The sequence below is a fragment of the Pempheris klunzingeri genome, chromosome 11, assembly GCF_042242105.1.
Source record: "Pempheris klunzingeri isolate RE-2024b chromosome 11, fPemKlu1.hap1, whole genome shotgun sequence".
In the NCBI taxonomy this organism is placed as follows: domain Eukaryota; kingdom Metazoa; phylum Chordata; class Actinopteri; order Acropomatiformes; family Pempheridae; genus Pempheris; species Pempheris klunzingeri.
This window is the reverse complement of record NC_092022.1, coordinates 8490001-8515045: the sequence shown is the minus strand read 5'-3', so window position 1 is coordinate 8515045 and position 25045 is coordinate 8490001. Positions and strand designations below refer to the sequence as shown.

The 25045-nt window shown below is 42.3% G+C and overlaps 1 protein-coding gene across 5 annotated transcripts in view; it reads left to right on the top strand.

The window, feature by feature from the left end:
* prdm16 (PR domain containing 16) overlaps positions 1-25045 on the top strand; it is a 172648-nt gene that overhangs the window by 52418 nt on the left and 95185 nt on the right. For 4 of the 5 annotated variants that reach the window (XM_070839877.1, XM_070839879.1, XM_070839878.1 and 1 more), the window contains exon 2: positions 5929-6398. The exons of the other annotated variant lie outside the window; for it this stretch is intronic. In XM_070839877.1, coding sequence (XP_070695978.1) covers positions 5929-6398 — 470 coding nt within the window. The remainder of the gene's footprint in view (positions 1-5928; positions 6399-25045) is intronic. 5 annotated transcript variants of the gene reach the window in all.

Genomic DNA, 25045 nt, shown 5'->3' with positions numbered 1-25045 from the left:
CTTAAGTAGCAATGCCTTGAGTTACATTAACGCTTAATGAAATTATCTTGATCAGTACGTTTTTGTTTTTTTCTGCGTGGATAGGTTTGTCATAATAAAGCTGACTCTCATTCTCTCAGGCTCTTTCATTTAAACAAGTGACTGTACAGATGAGATGTGTATATAAATAAAACAACTCCCTTTGTGACAGTTTTGGTCTGTATCCATCACCGCTTCGTGTAGTTAAATCACGTCTCTTGTTACTTCACCTGCCAATCCCTTCTGTCTCCCCTCTGCTCCTTCTAGTTCATCCAGCTCCACTCTCTCCACATCCTCTCAGTTTCTGCCCCTCTCCCGCCTCCCTCCCTCTCTCCCTCCCCCATTTGCGGCGTTTGCAACTCAATTTGGCAAATGTAACTCAGTATTGATTATTATTAATATTTATCATGTTTGTGAACATGTTCTCCTCTGGTGCTATTAATCTGCCCTGTTAATAAATGTCTGCAACAACTCGGGCCCCTTGGGACCACAGGGCCACCACACACACACACACACACACACACACACACACGCACACACACACACACACACACACACACACACACACACACACACACACACCTGCTCTCAGCTGCAGGAGGTTGCCTGCTGTCTTCTATTTGCCTGGAGGCTTGATCTTAGTGCACACGCATACACACTCACACACTCACATACACATACACACACACACACACAGGCACACACGTATACACATATACATACGCACACACACCATTGGAGAACAGAGTGCCTTTAGGCTGCTCAGCACAAATAACACATCAATACATCAGCTGCGTTACATCACTGCGACATACAAACACAAAAGTGCACACTTGTGTACAAAATACACACAAAAGCTCCAGTCTGTTCCTTACTGAGCTACAGTGACAAAACTCAGTCCAGTTGTCTGTTGTTTTTATGTGGAAATGTTGAACTGTTCATGAGTGCTGTGATTAGTTTTACTACAAGAGAAAGGAAGTAAGGGAGAGAAGAGATGGAGAGAGAGAACAGCCTAGGGACAGCTCCCCCTAGCAGGATCTACGGACAGATAACTGTTCCAGTCAAAGATAATAAGAGAGCACTCATTTAGGACACATACAGATGCACACACTGAAGACCATGCTCAATGTATGTGTGGTTCAGTATGAGTGGGTTTCAATTCCGTTGGTAATAAAAAAGTTTTGTTTAAATGTCAAAAACAGGATTTTTCTCACACATCTTGTCAAAGAAACTTGTAATGTAGCAAATATATTTGAAACATGTTATGGTTATTGTGTAATTGTTATGCAGAGCAGCAGCAAATGTGCAACCCTCTGTCCCTCTTTTCCATCTGCCCTTTCCTTCTTTCTGTGCTCCTTTTGTTTTTTCTGCCACTGTGATCCTTCTTTACCTATTCTGAAGAAGCCGTGTTGTAGTTTTAAAGTGTTGCTTGGAAATGTTCCCTGGTGCGTTTACAAGGGGAAACAGTCTGGTGTTCTCGCTCGGAGAGGCTTGCTTGTATTGCAGCTGAACGTGCCCCCATTGCACATTCACTACTTCCAACCACACACACACAAAGTCACACACCAAACACACACCTTCTCCCCTGCCTCTCGGCTGCCTCGTCACATGCTTCCATTTATACGTCATTTTGAATATATGGTGCCACCGTGGAAAAATTGTACAGTTTTTCACCTCTCGCTCTCGCTCGCTCTACCTTTGATTTGCACTTGTTTGATTTTTACAGCTGCCTCTCTCCTCCGGACCTCCTGTTTTAAAACAAGAGGGTGTTTTAGGCTCTTTTGTGTGGAGACAGAATCATCAAAGGCCTGCTTACTACAGAGGAACAGGTACCAATATCACTCTGTGGCCCAATAATGTAGCTAAGTGGGACCATATTGACACAATATCCCGGCACAAACAGCAGATTAGGCTTGGGTTTCAATGCCGCCACTTACACACTTAGACACACATATGTGCACATATACGCACAGAGCTCCCACATCAAAATGTTTGGTCATTTATTGCTCAACCAGCTACCCATTTTTCATATCTGTCATGGTCCACACATTCTCCCCCTGCCTTCGTTTTTTTTTTTTTTCACCAGACAATCTTTTCTCCCCATATTTGGAGCCGGTGCAGAATTTTGCATAGTTTTGCCTTTTCCCTGGATACTGTCTTTTCATCAGTGGCTGGCTTTCCTTTTGAATTGAACCAGATCAATTTACGGCCAGACAAAGATACAGTCTCTGTGTGCGTTGGAGAGGGAATGCAGTGAGGAAAATAGGACGTGTGTGCTTTATGATGGCCATCATTGGCACACATGTTCTATTTCCAGCTCTCTTTTTATTGTTATCATAGCCACAGCCATGGCTCCACAGTGCTGCTTGCTCTCTCGCAACGCGTACACCTGGCTCTGAATACTGACGCTATTGTTGGCATCCATTCTAGCCTGTGGTCAGCAGTGCTTTACAATATGTGCATCCCTATATACAAGTAAAAATGCATCTTTGGCTACAGTTTTACAAAGATTCATTTCTCATTGGTGGCATGACTTATCTACAAGAGGTGAGTAGCTCCTTATTTGATGCAGTATTTATAGGTTCCCTCCCAGATTTCCTGCATGCAGTCAGTGTTTTTTCTTTCTACCCAGACCACGTCGACAATACGGCTCAGTCTATATGCCACAAGGCACATGTGTTTGTGTGCGTCCAGGCAGACGGCAGAAAATGACTCCAGATCTCTATCTTTCTGCATTTAAGTCTAGAGTGCTCTGATTAAACACAACCACAGAACAATTTGCCTGTTGTAAGGCCCTCCGATTAAACCGCTGATTTTCAGCACCGTGTCAAGTTATTTTGCCATGGCAACGCTGATTACAATGTTATCAGCTTTTCATATTTTTTTGAATAATTTTTTTCACATTGACTCTTTAAAGGAAGTATAGTCAGATTTTTCTTTAATGGCTTGTGTTAGCGCTTGTCTTTGGAAATGACATTATTAATGTGTATTTTAGAGGTTAGTGTATATAAATGTCATATCTATGCCATATCTTGTAACTTCACTGTAACATGCAGTAATTATGAGATATCATCTTTACCTACAACACCATCTGATCTCTTGCATATGTGTTTAGAGTACAGTAACAGCTCCTGCAGTTGCAAACAGATGTGTGTTTGTGTGATAGCCTGCATCTGTGTTCATACGTGCCCTAAAATCTTTGTTATTGCAAGCTATGCTACAAAGAAAAGAGCTCCGTTTATGGCATGCATTTACAATTTATCAAATAAATGGGATGCCTTCATGTGGCCTGGGCCCGGCTCTCAGGCAGAGCAACGTAGTTTTCCACTGGAATAACAGCCGCTGAACAAGCAGCCCATTGTAGCCACAGCCAGCACCGGGACCCCCAAGGTGCGAATTAATGATTGACCCCTGATGTAATCAGGATAAATAGCTCCCCGTAAAAGAGAAAGAGATGGCGAGAGGAACAGAGAGAGAAAGAACAACACAGGGAGCCAGGGAGAGGAAGGCACTATCTGGCCCGGGTGTTTTTTAAGAAGCCCTGAGGGAGACGAACCTAACATCTCTTTCTGGGTCTTTTGAGACTCAGAACTAACATACAGCTGTTTAAAAGCAGCTCAGTCGTCAGTTTTGAGACTCTTCGCCGCCTCCTCTTTGTCCTCTTCCAGGCCCCTTTCGTTATTTTCCTGCTTACTTTTCTCATCTGCAACTTTTTTCGGTGATAGTCGAACATGGTCAGCTTGTCTTGCAGAGGGTGAGAAAGCTTGTCTCTGGTGGCAAATAATCTAAAAATTTCCCAGTTTTGTCTCCAGGCAACTATTTTATGAATTAACTAAGAGTGAGAGTTGAACTTGTTTAATATCACACTGCGACTACCATTTCTGCCTTGCTTTAAGTATCTCACAAAAGATGTTTTGTTCATTAAAATTAAGAGTTTTTTTCCCTCTTTCTCCTTGTTACTTAATTATTTGATGTAACGATCTGTGCATTTTTTTGTGCACAGAGGCTCTTAAAGCGAAATAGTATTTAATAGATTTTCCATGGCTGTCTTTCTGCTTGTCAAAATTGCTCTCACTGGGTCAAGTGCCAGTGAGAGTGGGGGAGAGTGAGTGAAAAAAAAAGTGTTTAATAGCCTGAAAACACTTTTGATTGTGTAGAGGGAGCTGCAGATAGGCCTGAGTTATAAAACTTTAATTGATCTGCGAAAAGTGGAAGCTACTGCTGGCTCACATGTTCCAATGCTTAATTGCACGCCTGGTCTGAGCCCCTATGAAGCAGTGATCATTAAAAAATGGGTTCTTTTCCAGTCAAATTCACTGGATGACGCAGAATCAGTCATAAAACGCTGGATTTTACTGCTGCAGCTTTATATGATAAGTTTCCCGGATCTGCGTGGACAGGCTGCAGGTTTGCCAGGCGCTGAAAAGCCCTTGTCGCATGCTTTCATAGTTTCACATTTCACATTTAAAACTTACATGTCAGTTAATTTAACAACTTTCACAGTCCATATGTGTCACTGGGCTGAAATCCAAATATTTATCAAAGAGCAAAAAACTGATGCACTGTACAATGAATGTGCTCTTGTACAATTTCAGTGATGACTTTTTTACTTTCATGACCAGCTCATTCAATCATTCTACAATTTAGAACCGTCAGTATTTCCCTCTTCACTTTATCAAGCGCATACAGAAAAATTAATGACAAATTAGTACACTCTTGAAACAGAGGGTATTAGTTGTTTCTGTAGTTAACCTTATTAATGATGCATATCTCTTACATCAACTTTTATTAAAATTCAACCCAAAAGCTTTCATTGTGACCTAATAAACTTCCATGTACTAACAAGCACATTTTTAAAATGTCATGTTTCAGCTCCAGCCAAAAGCTGGGAAGTGGTGGCAGGCTTGGCACAGGCCTAGATGGAGGCTAACAGAGGGAGAGAGCTTGATTGGAAGCACTCCTGCTGTAATTTTGGGCCTAGTTAGCCTGCTGATTGCCAGTCCCTGTGTTTAGATAGTAAAACTGCAGTGGTGCTTTGACTAAAGTCACCGGGATCTGCCGAGGGAGGAGACACACATAGATGTGCTGAAGCAAATACACACACACACACACACACACACAAACAAATACGTACAGAATGAGGAAGAGTATTTAAAAGTCCTAAATTCCACATGCCCCACACAGTATACAGCTCTCTGAGATGCATTTATACGCGTACATGCACAAAACTTCCCTGTCCCAAAAAAGTTAGCAAGTTTAACGCGATGAAACTCAAAGCCAAATGTAATGTGAGTCCACAGAAATGCACACACGCTTGTGGTGCTCATCATCATTTTCACTCATGTTGGAATGGTGAGATCGTGGGGAGCCGCCACAATCATATCGTCAGTCTCTGGACATGAGAATAATGATTGGTGACGGGGCTAACCAGGTCAGTGATAGACACAGTGATTATTTGTAAGATGAGTCCTGACAGGAAACAGCAACTGCATTGGAATAGAGAACTTTTCCCATCAAGAACTTGGCTTATCTGGAGTTTCTTCTCTTCGTCTGTCTGGCTTTTCTCACATAAATCACAAAATATGCGAGCTCAGCATCATCTGAAGGCCATCAGATTGACAGGTTTTTTTTTCTGAGGACACTCTCTCATCGCATAGTGTGGTTTTCAAACAGTTTAGAGGTTTGGAAAATTGAAGTGGTATGATTTAGGTTCAAGAAGTCATTAGATGCTTGGTGTCTACTAGGGATGGTAATAGGATGTAGGCCACGTTCAGACCACCAACACCAACATGCTAACGGTAAATCCAAGACCTCCATGGATTCATTTCCTAAAGAACTCCTACCTACCTACCTCCTCTACCTCTCTACCCGCCTATTAACAATCGTCTCTGTATGTGTTTTGCTGCACAGATGACAGTGAGCCAGTGGACAGCATGTACGACACAGAGGCAGACCTCCCGGGCTTAGTGGCCGGCAGCGTCGGTGGTGCCGACAGCCCAGAAGACGACGCTGAAGACAGCATCATCAACATGTCCCCCTTGCCCTCACCGACCCCTTCCCATCCAAACAGCAACCACCACCACCTGCTGCACCCCCACATCTACGCCACCCACCACCACCATCACCTTCACAACAACAGCAACAGTAGCAGCAATGAGCAGGACTTCACCACACCCAAGGAGGGCTCCCCCTATGAGGCACCTGTCTACATTCCCGACGACATTCCCATTCCCAGCGAACTGGAGCTGCGGGAGTCCTCTGTGCCCGGTGCCGGCCTGGGTGTTTGGGCCAAGACCCACATTGGTGCTGGTGAGAGGTTTGGTCTGCACAGCACGCTGCATCATGGGGCCACAGGCAAAGAGAGTTCCTTTGGATGGGAGGTAAGAACCCGTTCGGCTTCTTTGCACTTTGTTTTTGGTTTACTGTTTTTTTTTCTTCTTCTTTCATTTCACCACAACTGTAATTATTACTTTTGACCACTTACATATTTTGTAGCACAAATGTACAGAGAGATATGCAATGAAAGTGTTAGACACAATGAAGCAACACTGAAGAGGGTAAGTGAATGAATGAGCTGCTCCTCATTCATGCATTCACATTCCCAGCCATCACGCTTCATTATCACCACAGATGCCCATTCCATTTGTGTCCCCTGTATGACTGAACCCCATCTTCTGTCCAGCACATACATGCAAACATACACACACATACAAAACACACTGGTCCAGAATCCCAGCAGCACAGCAATGTCAGATGGAAAAATCTGGCTGATTAGTGGAGGTATCAGCTTCTCTGGGCCCTGGTCCGAGTAAGCACACTCATTTGGTCACGCCACCCGATATGGAAATGGAAGAAGCATGGCCCAATGCGGTGGCGGCATATTGAACTATTAATTTTCATTTCAACATGACATTAGAGGATATTGAAGTTGCTTCAGTAAGCTCATTAGGGAAAAAAAAGAAACTCCCGATCTCTGTCGCTCTCTCTCTGTCTCCCTTTCTCTCTTTCTCATATGCCTAATCAGAGATGAAATATACTGGCCTGCTTTTCATTTCACTGACTCCTTGACTCTTCATTTTTAGGGGGCCGGTCATTCACATGGTCTTATATTACATTTTCATGTAATAAGGAATAGAGACTTTGACAAGTTAATCATTGGAGCACCATGTTGTAAAGGGCATGATGTGCTTGAACAAGACACCATCACCTGATGTACACAGTTGCAAGGTTATAACATTGGAACATAATTTTGGGCTAATTTCATAGATTATATTGTAGCTTCTGGCAATTATGCATTTAGAAAACCAGAAAAATAAAGTCATTTTAAACAAATTTTTATATTGAGTGTCAAACTGGACTACATAAATTGACAAGATAAAATGATAAAGTTCACTTGTAGAACAGGAAGAATTTGTTGTTCAGTTCATCCTTCTCATATTTTGCACTACAATCAGACGAGCAATGGCACGACCTTTATGGTAATCAGAACATCACAGATGCCCACTAAATCTATGATGGAATATTTAGGCAAACGGAGTAGATCTAGTATCAAAGGAGCAGGAATAAGAATTTTTTAATGTAAGCAGATTGTACTTCAGTTATTTGTTCAGCTTTGTACTTGTCAATAAATTAAACACAGAGTAAAATGGAGTATGAAGATATTTGAGAATATTTGCATAGAATTAAATAGATTTTTCAGTGATATTGGTAGTTACATTCACTAAGCATGAGGCTCATTTTTTCAGTTTCTCAAGAGAAAAATGTTATAAATAAATGTCTGAAAAAAGAAATGTTAATGAATCCTTCAATGACTTGGAATCTCTGAGGGGTCCCTTAATAGGTTCAGTCTGAAGAACTCATGGTGGTTTCCACCAAAGCCGTCTTTTCTTTTTTTCACTCTGTTTTCTTCTTAACAGTTGCAGGAGCATGCAGGCGATTAGAGCACACAGGCACACGCTATGTGGCAGTGAGCCAGGTTGAACATTTTCCTTTTTAAAGTTCATATTATGGCTAGCCATTCGGGGTGCAAAGGGCACCTCTCCAAAAGCTACACTCTCTCCGTAGTGCTCATGTTTTCTCTCAGTTTTCCTCCTCCTTCCTTTTTTCTCCCCAGACTCGACTAATGCATATTCATCAGCTAAGCTTTAGCTCTCTGGCTTGTAGGAAAAAAGGCCACCTTCAGCTCTAAAGAGATACATTCACACATGTGCTCACAGAAATGTCCTGGCATACGCACACACACACACACACACACACACCTCTCCCCAAAAAGGGAGAGACTCAGCTCATGGGTGGAAACTACACAGGGGCACAGGGGTCCAGATCCCTCCTTCCTGGTAAAAACATGAGTTGTTGTCCCACTCAAGATATTATTGTAAAGATAAATGTATAATTTTGAATGATATAATAGCATGCTTTGAAAAAGCTTGTGCTAATTATAGATGCAAAACAGTGTGTTTTTAAGTTTCAAAATGTGATTGCTGGTCTTCTGTCAATGTCTGTTCTTCTTCGATATTTTTGCTCTGGTTAGAATAGTGCTGTACCCTTCGTCGCTCCGATATCAACAGAATTAAATCCTGTAACTGCTGTGGCAGCAGAGGCTGTTGTTGCCATTGCTCATCAGAAGATATTATGTGCCTTGTTGTGAAGGTGATCAGGAGTTTTAGGATTTTTTAGGGTAGCTGTGGCTCAGGAGGTAAGGATCGTATACTGATCACATGTCAAAGTGTCAACGGTGGGTGAATGAGTGGCAAAAAGCTTGTAAAGCACTTTTTTCACTATTATATTATGTGTATTGTATTATGTATATATCATCTGTACTATATAATGATAATAGTTATCCCCTTTAGGAACTGCTCTTGAATATTTTTCATATTGAATATTTTTGTGTGTTTATCATACCCCCTCCAATGGTGAAATGAAATATCTGCTCTTGACTCAGCATATTGTTGTATTTTTAAGATGTCTAGTTTATGGTGACTTTAAAATGGAGTTTGTACTCAAGTTGAAGTTTAATAGACCACCTCATGAGAACAGTACATACATGAACAGAGTCAAGAATCTACCACCGACTTTGGCACTTTCTTGATCTTTTGGGTGGCATTTTGGAAATTTCTTTGGAGAACAATGTAATTTTTTCAGATCAAATAGCATTTTGCTGTTAGCTTGAGGTCAATTATGTTTCCCCTCAAGGAAAAATTTTTGGTCTTTGCCTCCCAACCTGTCAGAAGGGAATGATTGATCCGTCTTCTTTTCCTGAACCTCCTGAGTGGTCATTGGAGGACTCACTCTGGCTTAGGCTGTATTATTTTTTTAAAGATATCCTGTCTGGTTTGGGGCTGGAAACCTTCGGGGGCTCTCCTCTCCTAGACTCTTATCACAGATAGTCATAACAGGCAGCCTGTTGATAGTCATCAACAGACTCCCCTAGGAGTCCCATACACCCCCTTTCTCCCCTCTTTCACCATCTATCCCTGCACTCATCTACTGCCTCTGGTCTTAGACAAATAGACAGGCAAGGGAGCGACAGAAGTATGGCTGAGTGAAAAAAGATGTTAAAAGAAACAAGAAAGAAACATGAATTAATGGTGGATTGATATAGCAAGCAAAGATGATGCAAAAAACATTTCTCACAGCATCAGAAATGTTGGAGGAGTCTGATACTCATGGAAATTCTGTAAATGTGAGTGTGTTACAACAGTCCCCTGCCAAAACAGAGGGATATGTTATGAGAGATAATATGTGAAGTCATCTGAGATCTCTGTGGTGTAAATGTGATCATATCTAACCAAGGCCTCATACATTATGTCTCAACACTTCTTTGTAGGAAGACAAAATTGGATTAAATGCTAAATTTAGTTATCAGAGTGATTAGTTTAACTTGGCTTCCACATTTTGATAAATTGCAAACCGTTTCTTTCCAAAATGCCCCATTGAATTAAAAAGCCTTGTTTTCTTCTTGATGACCACTTTGTTTTATGTTGACTGAATTATCATAAAATCAGAGATTGTAGAAATTGTACTTATCGTGAACAAATTCCCTCAAAACATGAAATAACCAAAATTACAGTTATAGGGTTTTTGCTCATCAACAATGATATATGCCATCTGTGTAGTACACTCGAGTCCAAAACAGTTTAAGTATATTGACTGCATTTTTGTGGATTTTTTTTTACTAAGACTGGCAATAACTCATTATGCTGGCTTTGTGAGCACCGCGGTCTACCAACGAAGCCAAACAGCTCTAACAATTACATGGCAGAGGCTGTGGTGCTTTGCGGATATTTTAGTGGAAGTGTAGAGCAGTGGAGAGAAACAGATAGAGTAATAGAGACACAGAGGGAAAGAAAGAAGAAAGAGCAAGGCAGAGAGGAAGCCTACTATTGTCTGTCCTGGGGCGTCAGGGACTGGAAGAGGTGTTAACTCAGACTCATTTCAGCGAGACGGACAGCTCAATCTAAGAGCTGCTTTGCTGCAGGCCATGGCCATTCTCTTCTGTCTCAAACTCCCTCTCTGGGCCAGCACCGAGTCATCCATTTAAAAACCATTATGCTCCCCCTTTAGCACAACATGATAGAACGGCAGAACCCCAGGTCTACCGTATGTGTGTGTGTGTGTGTGTGTGTGTGTGTCTCTCTGGTTGTGTGTGTGTGTGTGTGTATGGCTGCCAACCCCCCAGGATAGGAAGGCCTGAGCAAGCAGAGTGAGTCAAGGCCCTCAGAGAGTTCAGTGTGGGGATCTACTGTCAGAGTGACTGCTGCTATTATCTGGCCGGTAGATTGACCTGACTTGCCTATTGATATAGTCCTGTCACCGTACAATGGCTGGGGATATTGTGCTCTTCACCGGCTGGCAATGAGGGGACTCACTGATCTAACTCCTTTGGGTGTTCAGATGGCAGGAGAGGGTGCAACACATTTGTGTTTAGGGGAAGCACCGCATGTTAATTGGAACAAGCAGTAACGACTTTGAGTTTGATCTTCAGAGGAAAAACAAGAAAAAAATCAAATCTCTCAGTAAGGTCTGTATACAGAATATCCGTGAGGCAAAGAAACTGTTTGGCCAAGCCCTCTTGAAGTGATATTAATGGTGTTTGCTCTCACTTCTCCTTACCCTGTGACCAATGGGCGTGTCTCTGCACCTCTGAATCATGGCTTTTGAAACTCCTTAGCTTTGTCTTTTCTCACTATCTTTTGTTTCTTTAGCTTGAGTGTTTGCTATCTCACAAAGTTCTCGCTTGAAGGTTAACGTAGCACAGACTCACCAACTGTGAGAAGATGGAGTTACTTGCTTGTCAGTTTTGGAGGATTTACTGACTAGTAACTTGTAATTATCAATCTCAGTAGTCTGCCACAGCACGAAACCTTCAGGCTATCATGAAGTCTGATTCATAATAAGGAGGATATAGGAAGGACATATTGTGCATTTTGATTTTTAGGGATGTGCAGTGATGTAGACCCTTTGGACAAGGTCAACACAAATGCTCTCATACGCTAAAACATGTATCACAGAAGCCATGTCAGCCCTGCAGCCATATTTGTCTCTTTGCAGCAGTGGACCTTGGGATGACTTTGTTGCCAGGCAAACTTCTTTTTCTCTGTCCCTCATTGTTTTTGTGTTTACTTTTTATGGGGCCGATTTTCCATATCAGTATCATTCATTCAGTGATGTGTGGAAAGAGGCAAAAAGAATGCTAGCTCTTCTGTTTACCCTGTTATTGACATAGTGATAGGCTAAGACATCTGGCGGGCACTCTCATGTCGCCAAGGTTCTACGTGACAGATACCCATCCGGCCATGGCATCATGCATCACCCTCACCCTCTCTCAGCCTCTTAATCTCCAGTATGACGGTTCACTTTTCATGCTGACGCTATGCACCTTTTGTTGTCCCTCTAATCACTGAGCTAAGCTAACGTCCTTGTCTCTAAACTTTAGGGAGAAGAAGTCCTGGCGCACCCTGACACTTATCTGTCCTGACCCACCTCTCGCCTCCAAAAGTGTTTGCTCGCCTTTTGTGTTTTGCCTGAGGAGGGCGGATAGCCAAGTTCTTATTCTGCAAGATATCCCTATAGGGCATTCAAGGTGCAGCTTGGAACTTGTCTGATCTGTTTGCCTTTCACAGAAAGGCGTTCGTTATCTTGATGTTTGGCCCTTAAGGTGACTGGTACCAAACTGATAGGGCAGAAACTCCCCGGGACTGCCAGGAGACAGTAGTCACACCAAGAGAATGGATAGCATGAGACAGAGAGAGAAAGAGAAGGAGTGAGATAACGAGAGATAGAGTCATTTCCTGCTTGACTAATGTGCTTCCCAGTGCTCCCATGGTGACAGTCATGTTCTACCGCTTCACTTATGACTTTTACATTAAGGTCAGAGAAAGTAAGCATTCATTAACCATAACACAGGAATCCATTTGTTCATCATCCATTTTAGACAGTCTTAACATTATCTCTGGTTAACTTAAACCCCTACTGTGTAGACTATTATATAGCATGAAGCTCTTCACGTAAATGGGGTCATTATCATGTCTTTTAGTAATCAAATCAGGACCATTCTCTGATGAGCCTGGCCTTGAGCTAAGAGTACTTCTCCTTAAAGCCACATCAGGAAAAACAGCAGGCCTTCTTAGTTTTACCTCCTCAGATCCAGTTTCATTGGAAAGTAGAGGGTAATTGTATATTGAAAGGTCAGTTCACCTACATTGTACAAAAAGGAAAAAAAAAACATATTTTTCCACTTAGCACTTGTACAATCTATTTAGAGTTAGTTTTAAGATATCCAACTCCAAAACTTCTGCCTATACAAAAGACAGATAGTAAAGAGAATTATTTTTTGAGAAGTTTTGAGAAAAGCAAATTAGGGATTACGACAGTAATTTTTGCACAAAATATCCACTATTTTAACTTCATGTTTAACTGACCCACAACATTTAATGTTGCACTGATGTACAGACAACATGTTAGGCAAGGCTACATTAAGTATCCTGATCTTGCATTAGTGCTGTGATGACAAACAAATCTTTTAAAATCTTGAAAATCATGAACATATACATTTACAACTAACTGCATACTTTTCATGGTGGTTATATGAAATTATGTGTTAACCTAAGGAGTTACTTTGGCACATGTGCGTATAGTAATGAAAAGGATATCAAATCTGTGGTTTCTAATAACAGTATTGACCAACAGTGAGTGGTTTTCTGTCATCATTATTTGACTTTGACAGAAACCCCAAGTTTATACACGGAGCAAAAACACCAGAGAGAAAGCGTAACACCACAAGTCTTAGGCCTGGGTGCTGTAATATCTTCCATTCACGTTCATTTTATGTAGGTTTTAAACATGCCATTAGCCAATTTAATCCAATTTTCCCAGCTTTCGGAGCACTCCAGTGGAACAGATTTCATCTAATATTAAACATATGGTCGCTGTTGCCCCTAGAAACACTACAGCAGTTACTGCTTTTTTTTTTTTTTTTTTTTTTTTTAAAGAAAGCTGTTAAAGACAAGCCTCCTGTGTCTCAATGCAAACCATTGTCAATTATCTTCAATGAACATGGTAATTGATAATGAGGAAGCAAGGCAGCAAATTAAATGTCAGGTTTGATTAGAAGCCTGATGCCTTATCATTTGTTCATAACCCGTTACCAACATCTGTTAATTAGTTAATAAATTAATTTTCAGGGCTCAGATGAAAGGTGCGCAGGCTCCCAAGGAAGTGCATGGGGCAAAGTCATCCATCTTTGAAGAGAGTGGAACTCGACAAATATTGTCCCTGGGATTTGGGCTGTTATTACTTGGTCATTGGTTTCAGACCTCAGCCACTCCAGCTAGCCATTCTCAATGGAACCTCTTGTTTGCCTGAATAACCCCCCCCAGTCTCCTCACGCATCTCTACCACAATGCTATCCTTTATTGCATAAGGTTTCTCTTAGTAGAGGTGCTTTAAACATCAATTTTAAAACCTCACATTGGTCCATCAGTCCTCTCTGGTGAAGCGTAGGTAACTCCCATCCAATCCCCCTCTCTTCCACTACCCATGTAGTGAAACCTCATCGTTCATCATTGCCCTGATGAATAGTCCTATCAGTTAGGGCCTCAGGGCAGGAGCAGACAATGACACTGCTCTTTGCCACCCTGGAAGATGACATTTATCAAATGCTGTTTGTATTGGTGATTAGATTCATGCTATTATGTAGACATACCCTTCTCTGCCTTCCTGATATTTATAAATTAGACATGAAATGAGGCTCATCTTATCTCAGCACTGATTTTTCTGTCATATTTTGTCAAATATCTTTGTGTTTGTCTGTGAGTGTGTATATGTAAACCCTCCAATGCAAGACCTTTATTAGTCACAGATCACTCACTCTTTCTTCCATTTCCACTCACTTTCCCTTTCCCCCTCACTTTAAATCTCAATCCCTTGTGCTGCTTAACATTTCTGTGACTCAAGCAGGAGGTGGTGACCTATTAATCAGGTTCCCGTGGCTGTTGTGATTGCCATTTTCCATAATCAGATACACAACACGGCCCAAAAGCCTTGGCTGTAGAAATACTTACTTTTGTTAACTCCTTGCAGTTATTGTGCTGTATTGTAGATCTCAATCCATGTTAAGTGAGCCCAGGAGGAAATTGGAGCGCACGGCTATGCTTTTTAATTACTTTTTATTACATATAAGGACTAACATTTCAGCACATTGTGCGTCTCTTGGAGTCAAAGAGTCATGGTACAAGCAGAGAGTATGATTGGTTGAAGAAGGAGAGGGAGGGCTCTCACTAACCAATCATCTCATAATAAGTATAGAAATGTTTCTTTCTGTTTGAAAGCTCAGTATTAATGTACATTAGGTTTGGGTGTGTATATACTGTAATGTGGTTCAATACGAACATATACAGGCATGTAAACTGTACATTAGCACACGCACATACATCCACACAAACATAAAGAGACACCGACAGGCAGGAAAAAGACATTCTCCCATGTTATTCTTTCCTCTACTCCGTCATTTAGAATAACAGGGTAGAGTGAGAAGCTAAGCACGATGACGACATTAGATCTAAAAACAGTGTTGAATTGTTGAAGTGTCGAACACGCCGGGACGTCTTTTCTTTGGAAAGTATCCGGAATCGCTTGAGTGATTTTCGCTCATTTTCTCCACCACTGTCATTGGGAGCAAGACCTGGTCTGCATGAGACAACAAGGAGGTTTTGACAGAGTCAAGATTTACAGAGGTGTGCTTGTGTGCGTGTGCCTGCATGTGTATCTATGTGCACACAGACACACATGCCCATATTTCTGTCTTATAATCATCTTGGGCACTGGTCCACCTTCCACATAATCCTAAATCTGTCAAATTCCCCCAACTAAAACAGGATCTCACCAGGAGTTTGGTGTAATATCTTAATTTAGTACGAGTGCTTGTGTCAAGATGACAAATAACAGTTTAAACAGATGTTTCCCAGACATCTCCTTTATGAGATATCATTGCCTCATTCAATTTTGTTTGCATTATTCGGCACACTAGTCACAGTGACAGTGAATTTTGATTTTTAGTGGCCGTTGTAAAGCACTGGTGCAATGGTATATGGTTGATTTTAATGGTTCTTATTATTGTCATTGTCAGAGGTATAGTAGCTTTAAACATATGCAATGAAAAGACGCTTACTGGGATGTTTGTTTATTATGTTTAAAGATGGTGAGGAGTCTAAAAATGATAGCATGAAAGTCCTCAAAAGGTAATGAGACCTGAGACAACATATTAAATGGTTCTTTGAGCATGTTTCAAGAATTACATTACATATTATGCAAGTGATCCACTAAGCTTGTTTAAACAAAGCTGACACTAAAACTGGTATTTACATATATGAAAGAGAGTGTGATGACCCGAAATAGTGTAGATTAGATGCATGCAACTCTTAAGAGGGCTTGATGGCAACTACTATATGACAGACGGCTGTATGAAATGTGAAGGGCTTCTACAATGATGTTTGCTTATCTGAAAGAAACATCAGGAAACGAAAATTCAAACTTAAGACCAAGTGCAATATCTCAGGAATGTCACTGACACTGACTGCAGAGATTAATGAGTGAGCAAGCGAGTGGACAAATGAATGAGCAAACAAACACAAATCAATCACTTTATTCTAACAATGGGGAACAATAACCTGACTATTAGTTTGGGTGTCCAGAAAAAAAAAGTGAAGGCAAGAGAACTTGATTTTTGCAAATCTACTTAATGGTCAGAGCAGTGCACTTCAAGCCTCCCAGTCATTCTGTCCTCTGCTAATGTCATATGATTCTGCTCTGTGTCACTCTTTCTGAAGAGGACGTGAGGTGGTGTTGGTACAGCTGGTACGCAGCGGTACCCAGAATGCCACCCGGTAACACAGAGGGGTGGAAAAAAAAAAAGAAAAATATTCTAGTTCTCCGAGACTCTTAGGCCTGAGCCATGTGATGCAGAAACAACAGAACAAAAGCATTGTCACATTGTGTTAGAGTGTGACTTCATGTGCATACGGCCCCCAGCCTTACCGTCAGAATTTTATCTATTGGATCACAAAATAATTGTTGGGGATGACAAGAAAATCCCACCAATATCTTGTTATTGCCTATGTCATCAATGTCATCATTTTTCCTACCACTTCTGTACGTCATGTGCCATTATTAATTATTTAACAGTTAAGATCAAATACTGAACAACCTGGTCTATAAAGAAACTCTTTATATGTCACTTTGCAGAGTGTTTCTGGTGACAAAGCCTGCTCCCCTCTGCTGGCCAAGAGCTCACAATGCCACTTTCTGAACAAGTTCTAAGTGCTTTTAATGTTGTGTGGCTGATGTTGTTTATTCAAGGGAAACATACAAGTGGACAGTGTAAGAGCACAATAGCAAACACATGCATGCATGGTGCCTAACAAACCACTCAAGCAGTACAAGTTAGCTTCAGAAGTCACCATCACTTTATGTCTTTATGCCACTTTCCATATCCTATTTTCTCTTTTCGTCTCTTTACTTCTGTTCTTGTGCATTTGCACATATGTTCATAGGCACACATGCACAGAGCACAGCCCCGTCTTGAGAATTCATATGATGGATCACCGCAGGGCCTGCTGAGCATCCCTCACAGAGTTTTGTGTTCAGCTGTACACTTTTGTACTAACATATTAATGTCCCTTTATAAGTCTTGTATATATCAGACTCGCATCCCAATGTGCTGTCAAGTGCTGATGTCTGTGCAATAGACATTGTGTGCTTCTATGACAAAATACAGAACATGTGCTTTAATTATACCCAGATCACAGACTCAAATCTTTTCTTTTGTGATCCATTGATTTTTCAACCCCCTCTCTCAATCTTATGTGCCCTCCCTCTCTATTTCTCCTCTCTGCCTTTTCTTTTTGCTCCCACCTCCTCTTTTCCTGGCCTCCGGGGTCCCAGTGCTTCTAATTCGGCCTTATCAGTGAAGTAATTTAGCTGCCACAGCTTGGGTTTCTGTTGCGCGGCGAGCGGCCCCATTGTCCTGCCCTGCTGTTGCTGAGATAAACCCTCAGATTGAACAAAGTCCGCGCTGACCTTTACAAACTCCCAAATCTCACTCTGTACACCCCTCCAACAGAGATTCTCTCTGCCTCAAGCTCTTTTCTTAGGGTGGGGGGGCTTGGGACACATTAAGTGGGAGGGAGAAGGAGTGTGTGTGCGTTTGTGTGTGTGTGTGTGTGGTTGTGTGTTTGTGTGAAAGAGTGAGAGTGTGTGGGGTCAGGGTGGATTGAGTGAGCGTGAGATGGACAGGGGAGAGGGATTAAGATGGCTGACTGAGCCTGTCTATATTTCCAATGGTACTTCGCTCTGAGAGGGAGGCAGAGGAGGAAAAGGTGCACTGCAAGCAAAGCATTCAAGTGTGCATTTTTCTGTCTCCTTCAGACTGCCAGAGGAGCTTTTTGAAAGCCACATTCTCTGACATCCTGTCTTCATCGTTCAACCAGAAATATGATTTGTTTGAGGTAGAGATAAGAGATGGCGTGTGTCTTAGTTCCTCGTACTTGCTGTTGATGTCCCTGTAATGGCTCATTGAGAGAATCCTGACAAAAGCACCGTTGAACCCCTCGTCTTACCTCCATTGTTATCTATCATGTCCTTCATTCCTTGGCAGAGGGCCCAAGAGGAGTCTGTTGGGATTGTTGCTTTGACACACAGTGAAACGGCTAGAGAGGAACGGTTGAAGCCAAGTGGCTTGGGGGAGGATGGGGTGGGGGTCAATTCTGCGCCGGGGAGGTTTTGGGCACAATGCAACAGGAGTACCCTCTCCATTGTGAACCACTGTCATCCTTCAGAAGCCACTCGACTAGCTCTCCATGCCGCAAATCCTCTCTACGCTCTATTCCAGCCGTCTGTCGGTCATGCAGGGAACCTCATCAAAAGGTCTTGGAGTTGGGGACTGAGACAAAGTGGGTGGAGGGAGGCAGGATGGTGGAAAAGGGGGGGCAGAAAGAAGTGTTGTTAGCATAGAATCAGGGTGGTGTTGTGTGTGTGTGTGTGGGTGAGGGGTCGATGTGGTGAGGGACAGGAGCATGACGGGCCCTAAATTCAGGTGTGGGCTTCAGAGTGAGTGATGGACTGTACCAGTCTATCCGTTGATCAGGGTGGCCCTGTGTTCATCCCACCCTTCATCCCTCCATCCATCCCTCCTCCGTTCCACCTCCCCCCGCCCACCACCACCTGCCTGCAAGCCACCACCAGTGTTCCCAGGGAGATGAGCGCCACGGAGAAGAAGGCCCACAAGGGATTAACTTTTCACATGGCTGGGAGTCCTCGTCTCAAAAGACCTGACAACCCCAGACGGCTTGATTAAAAAAGAAAAGAAGAGAAGAGAAGAGGAAAGGAGGGAGGGAGGGAGGGAGGGCACAGAAGTAGGAGAAGAGGGGGAATTCTTCACATGATGGCCCTGAGAGAGGGATTTTGGATATTGGGTGTCTTTTTTTCCCTTCGTCGAAAGCCCCCATGTCTTTGGTTGAGAATGAGCAAATTGTTCCTCCTGTTCTCTCGGCAGTCGCTGTGTTGCCTGGTCTGAGGATGTGGGTGGGCACCAGCACACATTGTTGACTCCTCACAGGAAACCTAGAGATGTCCTCAAGTTTACAAGAAAAAAAAAAGTCATGATGGAAGTGATGGGTTTTAATTCCACGTTTCATCTGCTTTTTGGCAAATCCATCAACGAACCAGTGATATTCAATTATTGCTTCCAATTTTCTAAAATTGAATGATTATATCGGGATGTTTTATTTATTAATCTGTCATTAATGTATTATCAAAAGCTTTCGGTTGTTCTGTGTATGTTAGCATTGCATTACAGTCAAGGAAGACATTGGCAGAGAGAGTCAACGAACCGTTGCTGGCTTAAAGTTCTAGTGTTCAAGTGGCAAGGCGCCCTATTTCCCCTCACTCTATCCCAGATAAATTGGGCCTCTCAGGTTTGTCTGTGAGAAAGAGAGGACAAAAATCAAAACAAACGCTCCCACTGAAGTGAAGATGGGAGTAGGGGTTGGCTTTCCTCTCTGGCTAGCGGATCAGCAACTCAACCTAGCGGGACAGCGGGCCACTTAATACCTCCCATCTTGTCCAGGTAACAGAGTGGCCCGACAGGGGGGTCAGGGAAGGTAGCAGGGTATCGTTTTACAGATCACCACTCACCCTCTGGCTTCCTCCACATGGCTCACTTACCCTCTTCTCATCTCCGCTGCTGGGACACACTCACCCTCTCTTCCCACACCCCTCAGCCAGGATACAAACATCCATTGAGAAAGTTTTCATTGATGTTTACACCCAATTTCTCTCTATATGTTGGCTGAGATGAACCAGAACCTATATGTATGCTATGCAACGGTAGACTCAGGATTTCCAAGTTTTTCTGACATTTCCAGGCTTATTTCAGGTAAACAAACACTAGAATCTGGTATTTGATTTTCAGTTAATTAATTTGAGTTCAACTGTATTGATTGCCATCATATTTGCATCACAGGCAACAAAGGGGCTTCAGTTGAGAATAAGCCAATAGATTGCATATAAAACACAGAGAGATACAGGCAGTGAGAGGAAGCGAACAGATGGAGGTAGGAGAGAAATATCAGAACAGGTACAGAGAAAACGCATTTGAAAAAAACTAATGTTTAGTTGACTGCTATGGTTGAAAAGGTAAACATGAACATGCAACCACAGTCATTTTAAGCATAGCAATTTCTGAAAAGTCTGTTTAGTAACTTCTGCTGTCAACAGTGGCAGTGCAAAGGACAAGAAACTCCATATCCAAAGGGTGACTAACACAGTCAATTAACCCTAAAATCAGCCCAGATTTCTCATTAATCATACTGCTTACCTGCCATATGGCCCCAAGACTCCAAGGAGGCTCTGAACCTATTTGCTGTGCACTTGACCTTGATGGACCCAGGGGAATGCAGGAGTTGATTTCTGTCCTCCAAGATGTTGTGGGCCTTCCTCCTGGTCTGCTGGATAAATAGATGAACTCAGAGAGACGAACAGAGCTCCAATAATATAGCAATGACCCACAGGTGGTTTGTGTTTATTTAGAGAAACACATCGACATACAGCATAAATAAGAGGCACAATACATGGCAGAGATCCAGTGAAGGGTGTTTAAACTATAATAATTGATGAACTAGCTGCCTGTGTGGTTAGTAGTGCTGAAACAATTAGCCGATTAAATGATTAGTTGATCCCTAGAAAATCGGTCCACAATTCTGATAATAGATTATTCATATAAGTCATTTATCAAGAAAAAAAATAGGCCTATATGGAGTTAGGCTGTGGTCTGTCGAGTCGAGTTTTTTGGTACGTACATAACTGACATTATATCCATGGTCTAATCCATAGTCAGGTTGTGGAAGTTGTGGTCAAATATTAAATATTATAAGCACATCCAGTTTCACAGCATGGGCAGTAGGCTGCACAGTGTATTAATATGACAAAAAGTAACAAAAAGTATGTAAAATATGTGATCTCTAATAATATCCACTTGAATCTTGGACCCCTGCTATTGCTGAAATGACAAAAGTGACAGAACTGATATGATACACTGACTCATATTCTTCTGACCCTCACACTAAATCAGTATCCAATCAGTATTTCTTTGTCTGAGCACTCCTTCCCTGCAGCACAGCTATCATTAAGTGACTCATTTAGGCCATCACAGGTAGGCCCACATCATAGCCTGCTGTTGGCTTTTAATGGGGAATGGAGTTCTTTCTACTGTAATGGATGCTGAAGTAGCCGGGGCTAATGTGACCCCTATAGTTTAGCACTGCATTAGTGCCAGAAGACCCAGCAGTGAGCCTTTAACCTGGGGACGACAGGGCCATGATTATGTTCACCGCAGGGTAGGTTTGGCCAGAGGGCTTCTCAGCTATACACACAAAGGGACACGCATACAATGACATATGCTGACACCGGGGCAATTATCGGCTTATATTTTCCACAAGTTAGTTAAATTTTTAGTTTCTCTCGAAAGTTTTGACCAGAGGGAACTTTCAATTAGTTTTTGGTTTGGTTTAGATTTTATTTAAGTCTATTTTGATTTGATTCTCTTGTTGTTTTCATGCTGCATTTCAGTGTGATATAATTTTATCCTACCTCATCTCTCTAAACATAAGCAGAGAACTGGAGTTGTGTAAATGTGAACACCTTCATTAGTTACAGAATGAGACTGAACTCTTTTTCACTTGAAATGGTTGATTCACCCAAATGCCAAACAAACAGACAAACACATAAACATATATTCTCATCGAAGGCATTGGAATCTATTTCCATTCACCTTAATTGATCTGAGTTGGAGGCACAAGTCTTCAAGATGGATGTCTTAAAATCACGCAATAAAAAGCTGATACCTTCTTCGAGGCCACGTAGCCTTAGAAGTGTGAAATGTTTTTTAGCGAGTGAAGTCACCCTTCACCTTCAAAATGATTTTAATTGTTAAAATGCATGAGCCCATACATATGCATGCATGGACACACACGTAAAATGTTGAGATCACACAAAATAGGCACACTTCTTCTGCCTGTCCCATTTCCCTCCTCGCCACTATATCAGTTCTACAGTTACCATGTTTACTGTCTCTATTCACTTACTGACTCTTTCTCTCACTGTCTCTGTTGTACACATACACACACACACACACACGCACACACACACACATGCACGCACAGAATCCAGTCGTATTTCAAGATAATTCTCTCTCCTCTCGCTCCTCTTGTCTCAGTATCCTGAGCCACTAGACACTGAATGGACCACAGGGAAAGCTGATCTCACAGACACATATTCTCACACACACACACACACACACACACACACACACACACACTCACATACACTCACACAAAACTGCGTGTGGTCCCACCATTTCGGTCCTCACCGTGTTTTCTAATGCTTCATCAGGTCTGAAGGTCAGGGTCTTGGACTTAAGACTAATCTTTTAAATTCCTCACTATTTCAGTCCGTTTTGTCTCATCAGAAGTCACTTGCCCACCTTTATCACTTTCAGTTCTACTGTTTCTTTTGTTTGCAAGATTTCACCTCCATGTGACTATGAAGGGTTTGGTTGTTTTCTCTCTCGTCTTTCTCTCTGTGTCTCTCCTTCTCTTTCTATTTTCTTCCTTCTCGTCCCATTCCCCCTTTGCATAATTCAAATCACAATCCCCATGTGAGCACCTTGCTCTTGACCTAGCTTAGAAAGCTCCTGATTGCTTTAATAGCAGTCCTTGGACCTAGAAGGTGGGCGTCTTTAAGGAACTCTGGTGAGAATGGTGTGTCTATGTGTGAGTGTAGCGTGTGTACAACCAAAGGGTGGTTGATTAGAAATGACCTCAAGACTGTCAAGAGAAAAAGAAGTAGAAATATGCAAAGTGGACGTGTGCGCTTGCATAATTGGGGCAGAGAGGAGTGCAGTGAGGTCAAGTAGAACAAATGGTCAGTGGAGTGAACTCAAAGTCTATTAAAAAAATGCACAAACACTCACCACATATATATGTATGTTTAAGGGGCACTGGTCACTTTGAGGTTAGAGAAGTGAGGCTGTGATGGAAAAAGTTGCCAGTTCCACTCGTCAGTCAGGGATGGCCAACAGTAGAGGCCCGTTGTTTTTACTTGGAAGCTGGATGGAGATGAGTGTAAGTGTGTGAAGCATAACATTACAGAGAAAGCTCTCTCGGCTTACACTTGGCAAGTGAGATTTAAAATATCAGCATACACAAAAGTATAAATGCAGGCCGGCGTGTCTCGCCAAAGAGGCACAAATGTGCACAAGGCTAATTCCTCCAACAGTGGGATTGCCCCAGCATTAGCCAAAGTCAGGAGCTCCAAAGTAAGGCCAGCTTAGGTTGGGGTGAGGCCTGGCAAACCCAAAGATTGAGTCTGAATTAGTCCCACCATTCAAAGCTACTGAAAGGAGTTCCTGAGCCTCCTATTCTCTACCAGCAAATTGGGAGGAAATCTGGCTATTGTGCAGAGTTTTGAAGAGGCTGGTGGTGGGGAGAGGGGTGCACACTGTGCTTACCTATAGATGAGAGTGGAGACAAAGGACCCTGGGACATCCAGGAGAGGCTTTGAAATCCCTCTTGGCTGGAGACGGAGGCGGCCTGCAGTAGCTCGTGATGTAGAAAAGGTCAACAGTACCCAGTCAGCATAGACACCAAATGGAAGAGAGTTTAACTTTTAGAATTTGCAAGGATGGGAAAGATAGGAAGGATTAGAATTAGATTAGAAAACCTGATTTCAATCATTTGAAAGAGTTGCTTCTTTTAACATGTGTTTTCGAAGATTTTAAAGAGACACTCCCAATCTTGGCATTTTAATGCCAAACATTCATTTCACTTAAAATTTGCCTGAGGATAAAAGTAACAAAATGTCCATAGAAACTTGTACAACCACAATAATCAACTTTTTGTTCTATGAACTGTGAACCATTGACACTTAATGTCAAGGCCTTTTCCTCTCTCCCTACGTCCTGTAGGCTTATTTGCTTATTTTGAATTGCTAAAGAAAGAAACAGGTGTGTGACTTGGAGAGAGTTGTACATACATTACATTTAACACATGGTAGCACATTATTTTCAACTTGCTCACCCGGGATTCAAATTATTCACACATTTTCTGTGTTTTCTCTTTACAAATGTGTCTTATTATGTTTATATTGCTAATTTGCATTTATTTTCTGGATGTATCTGATGCTGCTAACCATTGCACCAGGTATGCATGTTATATAAATAGATGACCAACCAGTCAAATATCAAACACAACTTCAGCAACAAGGTCCATGCGCTGTAGAGTTCTGACTACTGCAGTTTTCCTTTCCATGGAGCAGCTGAGCTTCTTAAGTGTGTGTAACAAACTGACAACTAATGATGATGATGGCAGTCTATTAGAAGCGCTTTGATGAATGAGGATTGATGGGACCTATGTTGAATTGTGTATGCCTACATGCGTTTTCGCGTATGAAAGAAGGCAGACATTCCCTCAGGCTAAATAATCAGGGTATCACCAGACACACACACACAAACACATTTTTTGATGGGCAGTGTTACACTGCTGCTACCCTCTTCCTGATCAGTAGTGCAAGCCTGGGGCTCTTCCGGAGTCTCCCACCCCTACAACAGTCCAACCCCCCAACCCCCCCCCCCCCCCCCCCCCCCTGTCTGGCCTACTATACCAGTGCCACCCCTCTCTTCTTATTTTCTCTCTTCTCTCTCTCTGTCTTACTCTCTCTCATTAATCAATGTCAAGCCATCCAACAACAAGGCCAGCATTCTTTCCCTGCCTGCCTCCTCAGTTTCTCGTATATGTCATTGTGCCCTGACCCTCCCCCTCCACCAACTCAGCGGCCACCATCATCCTTTCACATGGCCGCAGAGCTGAAACCCAGGCCCTCACTGCCAACATGAAAGGCCGTACAGAAGCAGCATAAGGAAGAGAAAAAAGTGAGGAGGAGGCATTTCTCTCACTTTTGTCTTTTCTTCCTCCCTTTT